The 21727-nt window shown below is 45.9% G+C and overlaps 1 protein-coding gene across 2 annotated transcripts in view; it reads left to right on the top strand.

The window, feature by feature from the left end:
- Positions 1–21727, top strand: part of AMOTL1 (angiomotin like 1) — a 54760-nt gene that overhangs the window by 4617 nt on the left and 28416 nt on the right. The window contains exons 2-4 of one of the 2 annotated variants that reach the window (XM_039718489.1): positions 6826–6972; positions 9525–10410; positions 20406–20682. In XM_039718489.1, coding sequence (XP_039574423.1) covers positions 6826–6972; positions 9525–10410; positions 20406–20682 — 1310 coding nt within the window. Of the gene's footprint in view, positions 1–6825; positions 6973–9523; positions 10411–20405; positions 20683–21727 lie in introns of those variants that run through there. The other variant, XM_039718490.1, reaches the window with a different exon arrangement.

Genomic DNA, 21727 nt, shown 5'->3' with positions numbered 1-21727 from the left:
GAACTACCACTGAATGATCCACAGACCTGGGTCCTATTTCACTTCTGGTTAATTAATGGAAGGGCTTAAATATCAGAGTGACACGGACCATACCAGTGCTTTTCTGTAACGTGATCATTTTTAAAGGCAGTAAGTACAGCAAAATTTATCACGGCTTAAACTCCTGCTCTACAAGTGTCTTGTCTGTAAGTTGTAGCTGATTGATGATTTTGCTTTTTTTCCCCCAGTGGAACAAGATTTCCTTCCCTAAGAATTTATGTGATGAATTTTTATCTTGGAGGTTTTTTTATTGCTTGGAAATCAGAATTTATAGCGTAGTGAAAATGTCTGCAGACAGTTGCTGGGCTGACAAGTGGTGTGGCTGTAGCAGAAGTGTTGTCTCACTCACGAGCTCCATGTCAGCCTTTGTATTTCACTCTTTACCAAGAGTTTCTTCCCCTACTTTCAGCTCTGAATAATACTTATCCTTTCATCTCAGAGCAGCCGTGCTGACATGAGTCGTCCTTGTGCCACTGGCACTTTGATCAAAGCAAGAGTTTCAATTATTGATTCAATTCTTCGAATAAATTTAGGCTGGCTGTTTTTGTAGACTCAATGTTATAGCTGTGAAGGCAAATGTGTAGCTTATAATATAGAGAGACCTTAAAAATGCACATATTTTTGCAAAGCCTAACACAGCGTCCTAAGGAATATACATCTTTTCCTCCATCAGGTTAATGCCCAGGTAATGTTTGGCACCTGGAGGTGTGATGAGAATACTCTGCCTGTATCCTGCCTCTCTTCTGGGGTGTGCCTGGGTCAGGGGGGAAGAACCAGCATGTTATTCTAGCTTTATAAAACCTGTTGCCATCTGAGATGAAAGAGTGATGATGGGCACTGTTTGCCCCTACATGCCAGCACACATGATTTCCATTGGGAAGGCAGAGAAGTGTGGGCATCCGAGGGGATCTCCCAGGGAGGCAGGCTTGGCTCCACTCTTTCCTGTATCCATCTGATCTCATGCCAGGTTTGGGAGCTGCTTTCAAAGCACATTTGCTTTGCTTCTCTCATAGGTTTTATTCTCCCCTGCTTTGGTTTTTGCTGAAGGGAAGCGGCACATTTGCTTTGCTTCTCTCATAGGTTTTATTCTCCCCTGCTTTTTGCTGAAGGGAAGCATATATGAAAATAAGCACGTGAGGCTGAAGTTTCATGGAGAAAGTTCATCCTGGTAGGCAGTTAAATTTGGACGTGTTAGCACAATTCTTTGGGAGAGACAGGATTTGGCTGACTCTGTTGCCTATTCCCATTAGTCTTGCTTGTGTTTTCTTGGGCAGTGCACTTTCTGGAGAGTGAAATGACAGTTTCAAGGATGGGTGACTCCAGAAACTCTTCTTGAGCATTGGGATAGCACAGAGTGGATCCTGGTGCTGATGCTAGGATGAGGATCTGGTTCCCCAGAGCAGTGAGTTGTGGAGGCGTAGCTCAGTCTGATAATCCTGCCAGGCACAGGGGTGCAGCTTCTCTCGCTTTCATGTGGGAAATGAGAGGTGCTGCTCACTCACATCTGGTGTGCATTATGCATGTTGGATTTTTGTCCTGCAAGATATTGCTCTGCTCCTGTGGAAATGATACTAGTGATGCTTCTTCAGTCCTCGCAGGGCTCAGGAGCCCTGGCAGTGGATGCGAGGTTCACAAGCAGAATTATGGGGTGTGAGGATGAGTCAGCTACCCCAGAAGTGACCTAGAAAACTTGTGCATTGACTGGGGAGCTGCTGATGGAAAACAATCACCTGTGGCTGCCTGAGCCCCTGCACTTCATCGGAGCTGTGGCTGCAAAAAAATCCCAGCACTGTTGGAGGTACCAAAATCATCCCTTGTGACATTGTTATGAGTCCAATTTTTATACTTAAACCAAGTTATTTTTTTCTGTGCCAAAGGAAACGGAAATCTTCCTCCCACCTTTGAGAGTGTGGCAGGCTGTGTGGCTGGGGTATGGCAATCCCTACTCCCAAGACTGGGCCAATGCTTAGGAGAGAAAGTAGGGTTCATAGGCCAGGATGCACATGGAGGGGTGTCCAGCCTCGACAGAGGGTCCCTGTGACCCACTGCAGGGACTGATTGGTTCACCCTGGGCAATTCATGGCACAGCCTTTGTGCAGCCCTTTGGACCATGGAGTGCTTTACTGTCCTTTTGTTATTTCCCTTAAATAATTCTCTTCCTTTTTTGACCTGAAATTTTTATGCAGCAGCAGGGCAGAGAAAATACTTTAAATGGCGAATAAGGTATTTATCCTCCTTTTTGGCATGGCTGTGATACAGAAGGGCAGATGTGGGCTTGGAGATGATGTAATTTTTCTCCTGTCATTTTTGGACTTCCCTTGCATACTGTGGCAGGGTTTATAGGAAAGTGTAAAGCCTCCTTACTTACTTTTTAATTTCAGATGATTGCTTAGGATCATATTTGAAACACCTCAGCCTCTTTTGAACCACTTGGTCAGTAGGGTACAGATTGAAAGAGGAATTTTTGAAGATCAGCTCTGTGGTTTTGTTTGGCTGGGTGGCTTTTGGGTGGTAGAGGAGGAGTCATACGTGCCAGCAGCATGGGCTGTGCTGCGGGCAGCGACATTATGTTACCTGGGTGGGCAGTGGGTGTGATGCAGAAACTCATTACCTGGGCTCTGCCTTGCCGTATTGCCTCTAAATAGCAGCAAGCTGTGTTTTCACAACTGGCATCTTCTCGTGTTTTGCTGAAGATGAGAGTAGTAGTACAGTTTGGCAGTAAGAAAACCATCTTCTCTGATTGTTTTTGTAAATTTGTTTCTTGGGGATGCTGTTACTGCTTTAAAAACATGGCTTTCCTCTCATGTCAGAGCAATGAGCTTCCTATGTGGTTTGCTTTAGATCCTTTTCAAAACCAGACTAAAGCCACATCAGAAACAGGAAATATTTAAGTTTGCTCCACTGTCTCTGGGTCCTGGCTGACTGTCTGGTGTTAATCTTAGCAGCTGATTCATTTGAATAGTTCTGAATCTTCAAATGAATTGCACTGCTGTGCAGTAACCTCCAGGATTGTTCATCTGCTTCTGTACAGTGGAATGCATGCTTATCTAAAAGAAAAGGAGAACAAATGCATTGGTGTCAGGCAGTCACTTAGATATAGGAGAGTTGGTAGAGATGCAGAAATGAAGGTCTGGAGCAGGCTACTCAATTTAGCAAGGACTGAACTGGGCCAGAAATTTGTTCATGTCTTATAGAGCTGGCTATAAGAGACATAATGATGAAGACATCATTACCTTCAATAGCAATTGAAGGCAGTGATGTCTGTGGACTGGGCTGCATCCTGGTGTTCTGGGGCTGAGGGGGCTGGGCTGGCTTTGGGAGAGGGAGAGCAGAGGGCACAGCTCAGCTGGCAGCTGCCTGCAGGCACCTATAGGCATGATGAGGTCAGTTCTTCTTGGCAGTGTCTGTCACAAAACATGGGGCAGCAGCTGCAGCAGCTGGTGGTTTGTGGCTTGTTTGGGCTAGATGTGGGTAAAAAGCCTTTCCCCAGGGACACATGCCTGGCAGGGTGATGATCTTCATTCTAGGTTGCCCTCAACTGGCTTCTTAACTCCTGGCTGCTGGGCACCACTGCTCTGGCACTAGGAATCTTTATAGGGATGAAAATTGGTCTTCTGGTGAGCATTGCAGAGGAATGAGGAGGTCTGGGAAAGGAACAAGTCCATGACCATTGGATTGGTGCGTTACACCATGCCAGAGCTGGATGTAATAAAGTCTTTCCCTTCAGAGACAGAAGCTGGGATTTGGAAGGCTCCAGTGACAACAAGGGGAAAAAGAAATAAAGCTTGTGCCTTGCTCCAAATGGCTTGTGAGGTTTCACTAAACTTTCAAGTGGTGCCTTATTGCCCATGACCTGGATTGTGGCTGTGTGCCAAGCACTGATCTATTGGCAACTGTTTTCTGTGTTACACAGAGACTGGTTTTCTGTGTCAGTTACAGCTGACATTTTATTAAAACCTACTGTGAACAAACATAAAATATTGTTACATCATTTTTAACATCATAAAACATCATGACATCATTTTATGATGATAAAACATCAGTATGGATACAGCACAGTCCAGTAGTTTCTGCCTGTATCGGGGCTACTTGATTTTGACTGCAGAGATCAGAAACTGAACAGTTTGGCAGATACTGGCATTTACTAGTCCTGATTTTAGTAGAATATTGCTCTGCCATGACAACCAGGGACGAATGGTTAGGTGAGAATTTCTGCTCCTGTTAAAGAAAAAGCCATGTCTTTGTTCTCCATCTTGTAAAATTTGAAACTGTGACCAAAGGGTGCCTACAGACTCGAAATGCAGAAGGTGAGGTACAGTTTTACTAACAGTTTATTTCTTTTGAATTCTGCTTGGTGAGTGGTGGGGCCAAGCCAGTATCTGCTGGCTGCCCAGGTTGCCTGTAGTGCTTGAAGCTGCTTGTCTTCTTCCTTGGGTGTGTAGGTTTTCTTTGCTTCACCCCAATCTGCTTTTTATTCATAAAACAAGGTTGGGTTTGAATATACAGGATTCCAAATTCCAAGGCAGGACTCTGTGTGTGGAGGAGCAACGAAGGGTGTCTTTAATCCAGTTCTCTACCAGAATAGGCCAATAATTTTGGAAATTAGAGTACTTGAGATTTTTCTTGGGTCTGTGTCAGCATCAGCACAATTTACAGACCAGTCTCCTATGCTTGTTTTCACGTACATATATGGCTTAGATCTACTCAAGCAAGCAATCTTTCCCTCTTGCTTTCTAAATATAGATAACTGCTATACACATTCATGCATAATATGAATGGTAAAGTGATGAATTCATTAACATTTTACAGAAATGCCTATTTCCTCTCCTCTTGGCACAGAAGAAAATAGTATCTTCATGCCTGTAGAAATGACAGGCGGGATCCTACCCCCTTGTCATCCCCCTGCTGCGTTGCTCCATGCAGTTGCATGGGGTTAGCGATGACCTGTGTAATATATGCAGGCAGCATGCAGTTAGCTGAGCACAAACCAAGCAGTCAGGATTAATAAATCCAGGTCATTTGTGGATAGCTGTTTTTCCTGCAGAGTGAGATGCTGTGGATCCCTATGCTTGTGGGCTTCCTGCCCCACAGGGATGGCTGGATGCATCAGTGGTGCCACTTTGAGTACTCTGTCTCTTGCTCAAGCAAGTCTCAAGCAAGTCCCAAGCAAGTCCTTGGCAGTGGCTGGTGATGGAGGTTGATGACCATTCCCTTAGCTTAAAATCTGTGACAGCCAGTGGGGTGGATGGAGAGTGAGCCTGCTGTGTGCCTGTTGTGCCAGGGTACTTGCAGCCAGGAGATGCTCATTTCCAGGGTTTGAACCTCAAGGAGCCTCTCTTTACAAAATGAGTAAGTTTTCTGAAAAATGAGAAAGTAAAAATGACATAAGTGTAGAACAGACCAAGTTGGAAGGGACCTCGCAGATCATCTGATCTAACCTTTTGAGGAAAGGAGACAATTTAGATGAGATTATGTATGACAGTGTCTAATCACATCCTGAAAACCTCCAGTGACGGGGAGTCTGCCACATCCCTGGGGAGGTTGTTCAGTGAGTTATTGTTTTCACTGTGAAAAGTTTCATCCTTATGTCAAGATAAAACATCTCTTAGTGCGACTTGTGCTTGCTGCCCCTTCTCACTGTAGCTCCCTGTGAAAAGAGAGCCTCTGTCCTCTCTGCAGCCTCCCTTTAAATGCTGCAAGACTGTACTGAGAGCTCCCTCGCAGCCTTCTCTTCTCTGGGGAAAAAGGACCTAACTCCTTCAGCCTTTCCTTTCAGAACAGGTTCTACAGCCCACTGATGATCTTTGCGGCCCTCCTTTGGACCCTGTACAGTCTGTAGCTTTCTTGAATTGTAGGATTATGCCAATGTCATTTGTGGCTTGAAATACAGGATCAAGCCAATATCATTCCTGGCTTAACACTACTGTGATGTGTTTTGTATCAGTTTGTTAAAACAAGCACCCCTGAGAAGAGATTTAGGATGAGCCTTGTTGTTTGCCAAGTTGCAAGCAGAAAAGGCCTTAATGCTCTGTAAGTGTTGCTCGGCAGAGACTAAAACATCTCTGTATTATCAACAATGTTTCCAGCACAAATCCAAAACATAGCTCAGCAGTAGCTACTGAGAAGAAAATTAACTCTGTCCTAGCCCAAACTAGCACAATCTACATCAGCTCCCGTGCAGTTGGTCTGCAGCACAGATTCCCATGGCCCTCCAGCTACATCCTCTCCTTATCGTATTAAGAACATCTGGAAAAAGTGATTTATAAACTCTCTCCCTTGATAGCACTGGTTGTATTTTATGTCTCAGCAATTTTCTGTATTGCTAAACTATTACTCATGAGCAGATTTTGTGGTAAGACCTTTCCCAGACTATAGTCCTATTTAATGTGTGGCTGTGTCCTCACCTTTCCTTCTTTTTACCCACTCCCTTGTTCAGTTTTACCATAGCTCTGTTGATTTCATGTCCTGGGGCTATGCCTTGATTTGTGAGCTTGTGACTTTTCACTGTTCGCTCTTTCTTTATACCTGGACTGAGGACCTTGTAGGCCAGACTGGGTCAATGCATGAAACAGCACTGGTGACTTGGTGTTTTGCCTCTTGTTCCTCAGAGCTAATGTGTTATTTAGGAAGTGCAGACTGAAGAGATGGTTTGTTCACTGGCCTCAGAAGGGCTTCTCAGCACATAGCCACGCTAAAGAAATTTTTTTGGACTACTGTCATAAGTCATGGCTTCACATTTGTCATTCATGCAGTTTCTTTACTGGCATTCCTTTCTTCTTTTTACAGGCTCCACATCTGTTTGTTACAAGCCTACCAGCCCAGTCCAGGTACTGGAAGACTCTGGCTTTCTCTACCAGGATCACCAGTTGTTTGCTGGCAGGCATGAAGTGTCCCCGCTAACAGCTGAAGTGATCAGTGCCAAAGAAAAAGCTGGTAAGTGCATGGCCACACTTCTGTATGAACCCAATGCATCTATTTCCAGGTTTTTCCCAAAGTATAAATTGAGCAGTTTAAACCATTTACAAGTAATATTTAGAGAGCTGAAGGCCAGCTTCTCATTCTTTGTATAGTCAAAGTTATCTTTGACTTGTGTGTTGTGACCCACCATCACTTGTCAGCTGTAGTTGTGGAGGGTGCATCATTTCCACTTGTCCTGGACATGGTTGCTTTTCACTGCACAGCTGGACCAATTTCCATGGCTCTTTTGCTGATGGAGCAAGACCATAGCACTGTGAAAAATCACTGTGGTCAATCCTTCTGGACTTCAATAATAGGCCATTTAAAGTACACCTCCCAGATATAAGGATGATAACATGACTAGCACAGAAGTGGAAATCCTGATATATTATAAAGAACTGCCTTGACTGTGTGATGTTGGCTTAATCCCCTTTCCTTAGGCTTTTCTCAGGTGTTGTCTAACAACCTAGACTGTGAGCTTTCTGGTGTTTTGGGGAGACATTATTGCTTGTCTGCTAAAATGTCCAGTGTGATGAGGCTTCTGTGTGCTGTGATAACATGAACAAAGCAGCAAGAGTTTGCTGTAACTGCAGGGACATTTTAAGCAGCTGAAAATGTCCCTGCAGTTACAGGGACATTACAGGCTGTTGAGCAGACAGGTAGATGGAGATGCACTAGTGTGTCTGTGCATCTTCCTGCCTCAAACACCATCCCGAGGAGCTGACAGACCCTCTGAGAGCTGGTGGCCAGGGTGCAATCCCAGGGTGAGGCTGGTGGGCAGATAACATTGTTACAGGGACAGCAGGAGAGGTGTAACTGCTAGTGCAGGTGTGGAGTGAAACACCCTGGGAAACTTCTCTTCCTCTTGAGCCCCACAGTCATCTCTAAGGCTTTGCTGCAGAAGTGTTAGCAGAAATGACCTCTTATCATTGTTAAGAGTCAAAGGCTTTTCCTTCCCTCTGGCATCTGGGTTGTATATAAGTTATCCCACAGCATGTGTAGTAACTGATGAAACCTCAGGGAAATGACCAGACCTCAAGAGAAAGTTTGCTTTTAAACTGCTTTCAAATGCCAAAAAACAAATGTAAGTCCTGACAAACTCCTCTGAGAACTGGGAACAGCAGGAGAGAGAAAGTTGCCAAGAGTGACCTCAAGAAGCCAAACTGCAGAAAGCACCTCCTTCTTGCCTGGGGACATTGGAAGACTCTTCTCGCTTTTGTCTGCACTGGAGTCTTTCAGGAACATTCGTCTGAGCTCAGTGTTCAGATAGACATCTTACAGCACTTTTGGGATGGAAGGAGGGCTCCAGGAGGGAGAGACTCCAGAGGTCTTAGCCGTGGTTAAATCATAGAATGTGCTGAATTGAAAGGAACCCATTAGGATCATCAAATCCAACTCTTGGCCTATGCAGGACACCCCCAGAATCACACCATGTGCCTGAGAGCTTTGTCCGAATGCTTCTTGTTGCTTAGCTCCAGGCAAGCCCCACTGCATATATAGTGCAAACATGGTGCCATTGACTCTGAATAACTTGACTAGCCTGTGTTAGTGTTATGTAGCTAATCTGTCCTTTTTTTAAAAAAAGCTGGCATTACATCTATAACCGTAATGCCTTCCTTGTAAAATTGCAACAGTTAGTATTGACTCCCTTAGAAATAGTGTTTTCAGCCACAAGGGGAGTTGCACTTTTAGAGGAAGATGCCAGAACACATATTATTCTCAGACCTTTAGGACCATTTGATTTTCAGTTCTGTTTCACTGTTTTTCTGTGACACATTTTACATTTTATTTTACATTTTACATTTTATTTTGTCATGGCACTTACACCTTTGGCTCTCAAAAATACAGCAGTTGGTGTTGCCATGCAGGCTGCTTCTGTAAGTTGTGCAAGCCATTTCCAGGGAGAGGTCAAACACTGAAACAGGCTTCCTAGAGAGGTGGTCAATGCCCCAAGCCTGTCAGTGTTTAAGGAGGCATGTGGACAAGTCCCTTAATAAAATGCTTAACTTTTTCTGAGCTTTGAATTGGCCAAGCAGGGGGACGAGATAACCATTGTAGGCGCTCCTATCCTATCCTATCCTATCCTATCCTATCCTATCCTATCCTATCCTATCCTATCCTATCCTATCCTATCCTATCCTATCCTATCCATTTTGGTTAGAAAATACCAAATTTCCCTGTGACATGGAATGTCTGTTTTTGACTTAGAGGGAGGTTCAGAGCTGTGGGCACTGAACGCATGGAATATTATGGAGGGGAAGGCCAGGGAAAGGACTGGAATGTGTTCCTAGGGGTCACTGCCAAACAGGATATACGAGTGGAGGATGAGCAGGGAGCAGTGCTCTGCCTCCTTTGTTGGCTTCCAGCCATGACCCCTGTGCTGCCAGGGGAATCCTGGCAGGACACTGCCCATGGGGTGCATCCTGGGCACGGGGTCACCGTTGTGGGATGTAGGAAGGGAAGAAACACGGGGGGAATTAGAGCTCCTGGACAGCAGAGCTAATGGCCGCCTTTCTCTCCCTGCCCAGCCGAGGAGACCCTCTGCACCCTGCGCCCGCCCAGCTTCCGCCGTGTGCCAGAGGCGGAGATGCGAGGGGCGGAGGAGGTGGCAGCCGGCACCGTCCTGCAGCGCCTGATCCAGGAGCGGCTGAGGTATGGCAACCCCAGCGAGAACATGAACCTGCTGGCCATACAGCACCAGGCGACGGGCAGCGCCGGCCCCTCCAACAGCACTGCCAGCACTCTCTCTTCCGCAGAAAACCTTGCTCCCGAAGACCTGCCAATGGTCCAGCCGTCAGGGCGGCAGGAACCACAGGGGCAGGAGCACCAGGGGGACGGTGCTGCCATGGAGAAGCAGCCTCGGGCCCCGCAGCCCCCGCACGGCACTGAGGAGCTCCCCACCTATGAGGAGGCCAAGGCCCAGTCTCAGTTTTTCCGTGGCCAGCCCGCACAACCAGCCACCGCCGCCACACCGGGGTTTTATGGCTCCTCCGGCCAAAAGTCCAGGACGGAGGGGAGGCCGACAGTGAACCGGGCCAACAGCGGGCAGGCGCATAAGGATGAGGCGCTGAAGGAGCTGAAGCAGGGCCATGTCCGCTCGCTGAGCGAGAGGATCATGCAGCTCTCGCTGGAGAGGAACGGGGCCAAGCAGCATCCCCCAGCCCCAGGAGGTGGGAAGGGTTTCAAGGCAGCCCCACAACCCAGCAAGGCCACGGACCCACGGGGCCCGCCTCCCGAGTACCCCTACAAAGGCAAGGCAGCAGCCCCAGGCAGCAAGGCGCAGGAGCACGGGCTCTTCTACGGCGAGCAATCTTCACAAGATGTCCTCAAGGCCGCCTACGCCGGCCCCCAGCCTGCCCGGGCAGAGCTGGCCCTCGTCCGCTACCAGCCGCCCCCAGAGTACGGGCTCAGCAGGTAATGGCCACTGGGGTGGGTCTGCAGGGCCACCTGCTCCTGCCTGGGTGTCTGTGGGGCTTGGCCTCCTGTAGACATGGCCAGAGTGAGCTGTACCTCCAGGGACCGGGTGGGGACATCACACCCTGCAGTGGGGACATAACATCCTGGGGCTGGGATGGCAGGCCTGGCTGGTGGTGGCACCTGCATCTCCCAGAGGACTGTGTAAAGCTTATATTCCACTATGTGCTGCTTACATCTTCCCACAGGGCTCACGTGGGGTTTCACGGTACTGGGCCCCTCATGCCAGGCCTCCCTGTGAGCACAGGTTTATTCCAAGCGCATTAAAAATAATCCAGTGTTTGCTGGCTGTGCACTGATCCCCGCGAGTGGTGCAGATCCTGCCTTCAGAGATGAGGTGGTGTGCTAAGGGCTCCTTTCCCTTGCTGTACCTCAATGCAAGTGTTTGTTTGTCTCATCCCTGTCTGTTTGACCTCTCAGTTATTTTGTTGGGTTTGGAAGTCTGAAGTTTGGTGTGAATGTGAGTAGTTTCCATGTTGCAAGTAGTTTCCAGTTGCAATCAGTAAAGACCCTCATTGGGTCTTTACTGATTCCAGAATCCCCAAAGGTTTTTTTGCCATCATCTTAAGTTGCACAGTTATTTTACCGCAGCACAGGCACAAAGAAAAGGTGGTGCAACTGACCTTTCTGTCCACCATTTGTAATGCATGAAATGCAGGAGGGAATGCTCTGCTTTTCCATGTTTGCGGAGAAGATGGGTTTTGTGTTGAGACAGGTAGAAACTCAAAGTGTACTTTCAGTGACAGGGGCAAGGGGGCTCTGACAAGCAGCAGACCCGTGCTGAGTCTTTCTGCAGCTACATGTATGGCCATTGTGTGGAGTTTGTGCAATTGTTTCAGAGCAAGATGGTATTTTTAAGACCTCTGCAAAAATGCCTGTTTATGCAAAGAAAGACCTATGTGGATGTGAGGGCAACTGGGGTCATGCTATCCTGCAGTTCTTTGTGGTGCTAACAAACATCTCCAGCACCAAGCAGATTCATCCTCACAGAAAAGGAGCTGGTTTGGGTATTTTTATCACTCTTGGAAAATGCTGGTTCAATAGCCACAGAGTGTTCTGAGTCTGTGCAGGTGAGTGGAGTTGGGTGCTGGATGCACTGCTTCAGCTGACTAGGAACATCAGTGGGGTCAAATGGAAAACCATGTGGGGCCACTTCCAGAGCTTTTCCCATTGCCTGATCAGCAAGGTTAATGCTGACAAACCCCTTTGATTGAGTGCAGATTTCCATGCCATTCCTCAGCAAAGGCTGGTTCACCCCAGCAGCTGTGGGGAGAAATCCACTGGCTCGTGATGGTGGTCACTTCTCATTTCTGACAAGGCAGGATTGTTTACCCCCAAATCACACTGCAGGGGAGATATCTGCTACAGGGGATTGGCATGGCTGGGGACTGTTTCACCAAAGCTGGGCTTGCTCTAAGGTATAAGGTGTCTCTTGAGCTTCATTTAAGGCAGTTCTGGATCTGATGTACAGGTGGTCATTTTCAGGTCCTTCTTGGCTCCCTTCATGTGCTGCCTGGATTTTGGGGATGTTTCCTGTCAGTGAATGGGGGACTATTTGGCTGTGTTCAGATGTCAGACAGTGAGCCTCTGGGTCTCAGCAAAGTGATGGTCTTCATCCTCATCTCAGGCTTCTCTATAATTTTTACACAGGAATGTCAACCTTTCACTTTCCTTTGGCACACTGAAATATTCGTTACCTGGACTTTTTCTCTGTTATGAACTGCTGTCACTAAAAACTAGGAAATAAACTCACTTATTCTGTGCTTATCCCAGTTTATAACAGGTCCCAGGTCCTGTATGGTCCTGACATCCAGGAAGATTTGGTGGATAAAAGGATTTAGGAGGTGACAGATGTAGTCCCTGTGTGCTTATTCATTACTTGTCATTTCTCTATCTCAGTAGCTGTGCTCCAGTGTGTCCTTGTATGCATCTTGGGCTGCATGACAGGATGGGCTTGCCCATGTCTGGGATGGTTAAAATGAAATCTCATAAAGTGTTCTCCGTGCCAAGTATTTCAATCTTTGGAGAGGATAAAGGCAGGTTAGCTGTTCAGGGATGTCAGCCTTGTCTTTGCTAGAGGATTTGCCTGGGCAGCAGTCACTGTCTGAGCCCTGCTGGAGGAGTTGGGTGCATGTGTTACTCTCCTGGTGTGCTCCCAAGCAGAAACCTTCCTGTGAGCCCTGCACTTGCTCACTGCTTCTCCCTTTACCTGGGCTCTGGGGATGCTCACCATCAGCCATCTGGCTGGGATGGAGGACCTTGACAGAAGAGGTTGAGAGAGGGGACTGCCTGGTTTCATAAGGTTAATTAACAGTAGGGGTGGGTTTGGAGAGGCTGGTTTTTCTGTTAGAAGAACAAGTGAAGTAAGGAATTTCAGCTTTAATCTCATGAGGAGTGTCTGGGAAAGAAGCTGATGGAAACGGAACTTTGCTCGTGGTCAGATGGGAATGTCATATACCCCAGCATCTCCTTCCCTCTGTCTTGGTCATATCAGTTCCCCAGCCCATCCATCCTGGCATCCTCTGGACAGGGACCATGTGAGAGTCTTCTGTGTTCCAGAAAAGAGGACAAACACAAAGTGCATCAATCCAGAAAAAGCACTTAGAGATACCAGGGCTGGAAAAGACTTAAGGGGTCACTGAACCCCCACTTCCCCACAGTCCTTCTCTGACAAGGGAAACGTGGCTGGAAATGGACCAATGCTGGTCGGAGGCTGTTGAAGGACTGTAGCTGCTGCTTAATTTCCTTTTTTGGTTTGACTTTTTTGTTTTGCACATGACTTGTTTTAAAGGAAACATTGCCTTTATAATCATTGGGGTGAAATCTTGAAATTTATTGCAAATTTCAAGATAATTAATTTGTGTTGTACTGAAGAATTCTTAGAGTCATATGATGTGGTAGTCTTAACGTTTATATAAATTAGATTTAATGACTTCTGTTTTATGGACATCACAGTGGCAGAGCAGAGCTTGAACCTTGATGCTTAAAGGACAAAACAACTAGAAGGCAAATAAAAATGAACCAGTATTTTTTCCTTTTAAAATGTCAGTATTTTTAAGCCAGTTGCTTGATGCTTGGGGCCCTGACTCACAACTTCTGAATGCTTTAAGTTGGCCAAGTATAATAATCTTTAGAAAACGTTTCCTTTCCTAGATGTGCAGCCATTCTTGAATGGTGTCTTTGCTAACTTTCCTTAGGTGCAGGTTCAGAAAGTCACAGTTTGTTAGGTAAAAGGGCTTGGAACTAATCTAATTTAGTTTTTTGCACTATGCTGTGAATTAATTCCAGTTTGTGAAACATTCAGTCCTGGGGAGTATAACAATCTCCATCTGGAGAATCCATCACAGATTTTATAGCCTTGTTCCACTAGCTAATTGCCATCTCTGGCAAAGATCTCCATTTTCGTTTCAGCCTGTGTTTTCTAGTTACCAGGGATTTTGCAAAATCTTTGTCAACTACAATGAAGAGATCTGTGCTATCAGTTCTTTAATACATTTAACAGATGGAGCCCAGAGCCCTGTAGTTATTTCACTAGTGTCAAAATCCCTTTTTTTCACTGTGGAAAGCTGACCTAAACACTGGTTCACTACCAGCTGGACCAGAGGCTAATCAGGTGTAGTAACACCTCTGATTTGACTCAGTGTTCCTTGTTTACATAGCTCATTAACACTTGCAGTTGGCACCCTGGGATCTCCCCATACAGCTTGTTACCCAGTCAGGCATGTGAGGGTTGTCACAGCCCAGGATAGCATTTTCCACCCTTTTACTTCAGCTTGCTGTATTTATTCCTGGATGGATGAACTTGGACCAGCTCAAGTCGATATTGTACCTCCATGTCGTGCTTAAGCCGTGATCCAGATCACTCAGTGCAGTGAATCCACTTCTCTGATCCCAATGTCTCTTGTCAGATCCTGGTGTCTTTTATTCAGAATGATTTCTTTATCTGCACTATTAATAAAAAATGTGTATAGTGCAAATGAGGCCTTGAACTGGAAACTCTGCTTCTTACTGAGGGGAATTAATTTGTGATACATGCGGAAGACAATCATGCAGGCACCTTTTCATTCTGATTTAATCCATGTGTTTTGAAAGTCAGCATGCAGAATCAATGAAAAGAATAAATCTGGGCTGTTTTTAAATACATCCCATTTTTTATATGCCTCATAAAATTCCACCCTGCCGGGATGTAGAAGTCTGTAATTAACTGCTGAAATACTCTGCTGCTTCTCCAGTATTTGTGTATTTATTCCCCCCACACATATTACTGCTGTTTTCAGACAACCTGTTGATAGTTACCAATTCAGCCATGTCTGTGGCTGATGTCGGGACACAAGGAGCTCCTTTTCTTCCCTGAGACAGCCCAGGCAGGCAGGTTTGCTGGCACTGTGGACAAGCTGAAGGATGTTACACCCAAACTGATTTGTCCTGGCTTTTCTCTGCAAGGATAGCCCAAACATGAGCGTAGGTTGGAGGCTATGCTTCTATCTGACGTGAATGCTGGCAGCCCTGCAGAAGAGCTTTGCTTTGTATTCTTTCCTTCTGGTCTAATATGCCTTACATAAAAATAAATGAAAGTGAAATGAAGCTGTTTCCACAGCTTGGGTGATGCCCTGTCATTTCTCCTTAGCCTTCTCTATTATTATCCCAGCTAGTTCCTCTAGAAGTGCAGAGGTTCAGGAAAGCACCTTTTTCTTATGCTGAGAATCTGTTCTGAGTGTGGATCTCTGTGAGGAAATACAATATCCTGTCCCTCTCCTAACTATCAAGGGTATGTTTGATACAGCATATGTCTTTTTAGATTATAATTTTGCTCTGCAGAATCTTCACGTAATTGTGCCAAAGAAGATGGGCTAAGTCTTTCCGGAACTAGCAAATGTCACCAACAAAACAAGGAATTCAAAAGATGTTGAGTCCAAGTCTGCAGAATGTTTTTTGAAACAAGCACTTGTGTTTACAAGGTGCTGCAACTGTTGCTGATTCCATAGGACAGAGAATACCATGAGGACCATGTCTGGTCTTTGTCAAATGTTCTCCCATTTCTTTCTGTATCACCATTTAGTGATGGATCTATAATTTTGCTTCCTTGCAGCATGACCATCAGAGTGGACTTGCTGACTTTGCCATGATCCTGTTTTTGTCCTGCACGGTCATAATACTGTTTCTTCCATGTTATTCCCAGTGAGACAGAATAGTGTTTGAAGTCTGCTTCATGACTGCAGAAATCATAATGAATTCAGGTAGATACTTGGTCTGAGGTTAGTATCCTGACTGAAGGCTCCCAGTCAATGGGCAGGAATAAGCACATTTCACACACTTTTTTACTCTCATTGTAAGGTAAAAGCCTAAGGCAACTTCAAAGAACTGCAGCCCAGAAACGCCTTATTCTCATCGCTGACTCAGCCAGAGCATCCACAGAAGATTCATGAAGTTGTGAGATGAAGTTCCTTGGGAGAGTCTTTGAAAGATGAAATAGGTCAGCCTGCCCTAGGGGCAAAGGAAGGCAGAGCATTCAGAGAAAGATGAGCTAAATAGGTTAGAGGAGGGCATTTTAATTATGAATGTAAATGCCATGGTGTATTGGAAACAAAGTCCTTCCTCCACTGGCGCCTTTCTAATCCTGAACAGAGGAGAGTTTCACTGTACCTGTAGCAAGGCTGAGGTGGAATTTAATTTCCAGAGCATGTACAGGCATTTTCATTTACTAATATTGTGCTGCTTTATCCAACAACAACTCTTTTGTATTTATGATTTCCTGGTCATCAACAGCAAGTGGACTTTGTAATTAATTTTCCTTTCTGGGTTTCTTATTTCTGCATAAAGTTTCAAATTCTCCCCAGATTTCTCTGTCTCGGTAATTCTTGCTCCCAGGTGGTCCAGTATAAGAGGAGTATTAAGACCATGCCTAAATTTGGGGGCTTGGGCAGCCCCAACTTGAGAAATTGAGGAATTTCTTATGAAAGTGAAGTATTTTGCTGAATTCATTTCACTGTATTGCAAGCTATAGGTAATAAGCTGTTTTGCATGTATCACATGGTGTATCTGTGAAAAGAGGGAGAGTGTTGGTGACCCCAGCACAGTAGCCCTTAAGCCTCATGGCCTGCTGGTGCTCTTTATACAAAAAGCTGTTTTCCTTATTTTTTTTCTCTTTTCCCTTCTTTACAATACATTGCAGAAGCTTATGGGGGGGCTCTACCTCTACAAGAATGCCAACAAAAAATATGTTTTTAATAGAAATGTAGCTGAAATGTTGCAGAGATAGCCAAAGCTCATAATGTTCCACTGTTGCATGCTTTTAAGAAGGATGATTGTTGACTAGAATGTTTGGCTGAAAGATTGTAACCTGCTCTAATGCAGAGTAAGATCAACATTTAAAATACAGTACAAGCATTGTGAGAATGTCATTCTTTACTAAGCTCAGAGGACCTCAGGATAATCCTGATTGCTGCGTTTCTTTGGAGCTTTACATGAGAATTTGGATAGCAGCTAAGCTGCTGTTACAGCATTCCTATTTTTGCAAATGCTGATTTGTTAATGTGAATTGCTGTGTTTATTTTATTGCGTATGTACTCAAAGATTTTGTAGTTGGCCAAGTCAGAATTAAATTGGGACAGATTAAACAAGTTAAAAGAAAGTTAGAAACATTAATTTTGTTGAACAGCTGTGCTTCAGGAGGTATAAAGTCTGTTGTACCTGTTCAGTTTCCGAGCTGAAAAACACTGGAGAAACTCTCCTGTGGCCGTGGCTGCTGAGACTCTGGTGGCTGGTAGCTGCTATAGGGTGTAAATCTTTAGTAGCTCAAAAAGTAATTTGCAGTTCAAGAAAATAGAGATCTCTGTGGTCTTTCCTTCCTCTGTAGTGTAGAACTAGACAGGCTAAAGTGACAAGAAAAGATTAAATTGATGAAAGGCATAGATTTCCCAAAAGTACAGTGTCGAAAGTTAATGAAGGGTCTGAAGGGTGTATCTATGGACAAAGATTGCTGTGCTTCATAATAAAAAAGAAAAATTGCTGTATCTCCACTAGTTTAGATTCAGAGATCAATTTAATTCTATTGCTCTACGCTATTCCCATAAAGAAGCGAGAAAATCTGTACCTGCAGCAAATCATCTGTTTTCTGCTTTCTACTAAGCGTCTTTGTAGGGGTGTAACTGCATCCAGACAGTCGGGCTTTTACTTGCATAAAACCAGTGATGCCTTTTCTTTTGGTAAAGACAAACAAGCTCACACTTAACTGAATTCATTGCTGTGGTAAAACATGTGAGCACAGACAGGCTGCCAGCAGCATTGAGGAGGTGTTGCGTACTTGTCCGAGTTCACATTCACTCGTGGAGCATCTTTTGCACTGTGAGTGACATCCCTCACTCATGATGTTATTTATTGTTCGGAATTTTGAGCAAAAGAATATTCAAGTCCCACAATGGGCATCAGGTCCCTTGCCAGGTTTGCACACTGGAGCACCAGAAGGAAAGGGGGACTGTGGGGATGGTGTGAGAACTATGCCCATGATCAGAGGGCTGGAGCACCTCTCCTAGGAAGACAGACTGAGAGTTGGAGTTTTTCAGCCCAGAGAAGAGAAGGCTCCAGCGAGACCTTTCTGCAGCCTTCTAATACTTAATGGGGGCTTATAAGAAAGCTGGAGCAGGGCGTTCTATCAAAGCCTGGAGAGACAGGATAAAAGGAGTTAGCTTTGAACTGGAAAGGATAGATTTAGATTAGATATAAGGAAGTAAGTTTTTATGCTGAGGGTGGTGAGGAACTGCAATGGTTTGCCCAGAGAGGTTCTGGATGCTCCTTCATGGGAAGTGTTCAAGGCCAGGCTGGTTGGAGCCCTGAGAAGCCTCGTCTAGTGGAAGGTGTCCGAGCCTGTGGCAGAGTGGTTGGACTAGATGTTTTTTAAAGATCACTTCCAACCCAAGCCATTCTGTGATTCTGTTAGTTCCTGAGTGTTTTTGGTTTTTTTTTTGTGAAGTATCATACAGCACCTCCCTGGCTTCCTGTCTTTCAGTAGACATTTAGCTCCTTAGTAATTAGCCTGCACCTCTGCCAGAGAGCTAATATGCCTGGGACTGAGAGCAAACCCTTCTGGTCCTGGCAACTGCCCAGAGGGAATGACCCCTCTCCTGTGGTTTTGAGCTGCCCCTGTGGATATTTAATTTACAGGAGAGACACAGCCTTAGAGCATGTCTATGCTAGGCAGGTAAAAGCCATCTCAAGGCCAGACTGAGCTCAGCACAGCTTTCCTCAATGCTAGCTGCATGAAGCTCTGCTGGGATCTTCTTCCCAGAGGCACTGGTCTGTACTTCTGACCAAGTTAGCAGTTACTTGTGTTCAGTGTTTCCTCCACTTCAGTACCTTTCTGTGCCGGTGTGGATACATTGGGCAAAGCTGGGATGAGAGTGTGGGACTGTGTGTGCTGTGTCTGGGGGCCTGCAGATTTGCTTTCACTCTAGTTTGGACAGAAGATTAAGGCTGAATTGCTGGCTTTCTTTGCTGTCGTGTGGCTTGGCAGTGACAAGTTTGTTAGAGCAGTGCTGTTCATTTTCTAGGGCAGGATTTTAAAATTGCCTTCACTTTTCAGCTTTGTTCTGCTGCAGTTGAAGGAAGTGGTGGGTTATTGTCAGTAGAATTAGGCCAACACTGAAGGCTTTTGAAAATCCTATTTTGAGAAGCTGTGTAGGTGCTGAAGACAACAATAACCATAATTACTATGTATTTATATAGCACAAAATTGTCTGTCTGAGAAAAAGCATTCATGGTTCTTTGAGGCCCAGTGGAGTAAATATCTGTGTTCATTATGTCTTGTGCTGTGTGTAGGGTACAGAAATAAAGGTAATGATATCAACAGCAAGCCTAATAGCTTGTGTTTACATTAAAATATAAATCCAGGAGGTGCTTGATTGCAGACTTCAGGTGGGGTCTAGCAGCCAACTTATTTTCCAGCCAGACTGGGCCCTGACACTGAGGTGCCACATGGTCTGGCTTGAGTCTCTTTAGCAAGATCAATGTAGAAATTTCAGAACTTTGGCATTAGGGCTGAGAAGTGGCTCAGCCTGTGCACAGTGAGATTTTGCCTGGGACTGCTTCCCGTGACTGAGGCTTCAAGGGCTGCCTGTGCAGTGGATGGAGGGATGGAGATGGGTTGGGTGAGGGACTCTGATCCCTCCTGGCTGTCAGCTGCAGGCTTACCCTCACTGCTGAGACATCCTCCTGGATTATCTTCCAGCCACTGCAAATTATGATTCAGGTGTATTAAAGAGCTGCCTGCTGGCAGCAAGCCTAGCTCACAAGCAGATCCACTACCAGCTCACTTCTTATTCTTCCCTGGTATGAGTTTGGTGAGTGATAGATGTCCTTAATCGGGGAACGACACAATGAGGTCTCCCGCTGGAAGATGGCTTTAATGGCTCACTGTGATTGAATAGGGCTGTGCTTCCAGCAGTTCTGCAGCAGCACTTCCTATTCCACTTGCTAAACCCTCTCAGGGATGCTGCTTTGCTCACATCACTTCCTCTTGCCTCCCAGCTCTGCTGATCCACTGGTCTTGCTCTGGGTGGGGAATGGTGTTCAAAGGGTGAGTAATGCATCCCTTGCGTTTTCTTCAAGCCTGCCAGCTTATGCTTCTCAGCCATGATGTTTGTGGGAAGGGGAGGCAGGAAGAGGCTGGTGGCTGCTGAAGTATTAGCTGCACACCTAGGCAAAAATGCTGGTTTTGAGTCAGTGCTTCCTTTATGCGCTCATACCAGGCATGTATGTCACTGTCAAGAGCAGGCAAGGAGACAATTTACCCAGTCTCTGCTGCGATTGTTGGCATTTAGGAGTCGTGACTGTCCAGTTAGAACACTGTTAATAAACCATGCAGTCATTAGGTGAAAGCTCCCGTAAGCATTTTGAGGGCATGTGGCTCTAACACTTCCCCCATGTGTGCTTTCCCACAGCCGACAATGCCAGCCGCCCTTCCCGCCGCCGCCGGCCCAGCAGCACAGCCCCATGTCCTCGCAGGCCACCGCTGGCCCTCTGCTCCCAGGCTCCTTGCCCCCGCTGCCGGCCCCTGTGGCTGCCCAGACCCCGACGCTGCCGGGCCAGCAGCTGACGCCGGACGCCTTTGCCATCGTGGAGCGGGCGCAGCAGATGGTAGAGATGCTCTCTGAGGAGAACCACGTGCTGCGGCAGGAGCTGGAGGGGTACTACGAGAAGGCAGACAAGCTGCAGAAGGTAGGTGTAGAGATTGGGATGGAGCCTGCCAGGAACACCATCTTGCTGCTTCTGCCTTTGGGCAGCTGTTCTTCAGGGTTGTGTCACTGCAGTGGGGATGCACCACTACTTCTAACTACTGCCTCTCCATGGTGGTCTCACAGATGGGTAATCCTGTGCCTTGTGGGCTCTACTGCCTTTAGGATGAAACAGGGCAGTCCATCACATATCTCTCAACTGGATATTTTCCCCTTCCATTTTCCATTCTGGCCTCACTGGTGCTTTCCCTGGAAGTCTCCCATGGGCAATATGTTCCTGGTGCAGCAGGGTCCTGTACCATCTGCACAGGGGTTAGAGATGCTGATGAGAGCCATATGAAGAGAACATTCTCATCTATCCTAAGCCGTCTTGTCCACCACAATAAGCTGGTGTGGTGCTCCACACTCTTCAGAAGTGTAACAGTGACCAGTGGGGTTGTCCATTGTTATGAAATGAATGAACTGGATTGTCTTAGAGGCTTTCAGTTACTGCTCCTCGAGTTTCTAAGAACTGCTGTTAGACATCCATTTGAACATGTTGGTTCTAAAACCACTGTCCCTTTATCTGAAAGAACTATTTGATAAAGATTTTGCTTGAAACCCATTTTTTTCTGAGAGATCCTGCATACTCTTTTCTATAAATATGCAGGTTTTTTCAGGAGAGAAAGGTGATGTCTTGCACACTGCCTGGGGTGAGAAGATGAAGAGTTGTGTCAAGTGAAGTAGAAATTGTTTAAAACTGAGACTCACTAAAGGCAAATCAGAGATGCTCCCGAGATCTGCTGGCTTTGGGTCCCAAGGGCTTGGACCAAATAACTTATTTAGGACCCTGTAATACTATTTCATCTATGTCTTCCCACCACTTATACACAAATGAGCTTAGACTGCAGGTCTTTTCTTTCTGAATTTAGGAGTCTATATAGGAGCTCAATTTTTTTTGTATACTGGGTGGATCAGGGTGTTCTTGGAGACAAGACCCTTCATAGAAGAAGCAGCTCTTAGAGACCATGTCCCAGCCTCCACTTTGG

This window comes from Passer montanus, unplaced genomic scaffold (genome assembly GCF_014805655.1).
Source record: "Passer montanus isolate IOZ18808 unplaced genomic scaffold, ASM1480565v1 scaffold4, whole genome shotgun sequence".
Lineage (NCBI taxonomy): Eukaryota > Metazoa > Chordata > Aves > Passeriformes > Passeridae > Passer > Passer montanus.
Note: the sequence above shows the minus strand (reverse complement) of the source record. Positions and strands in the feature narration are given on the sequence as shown.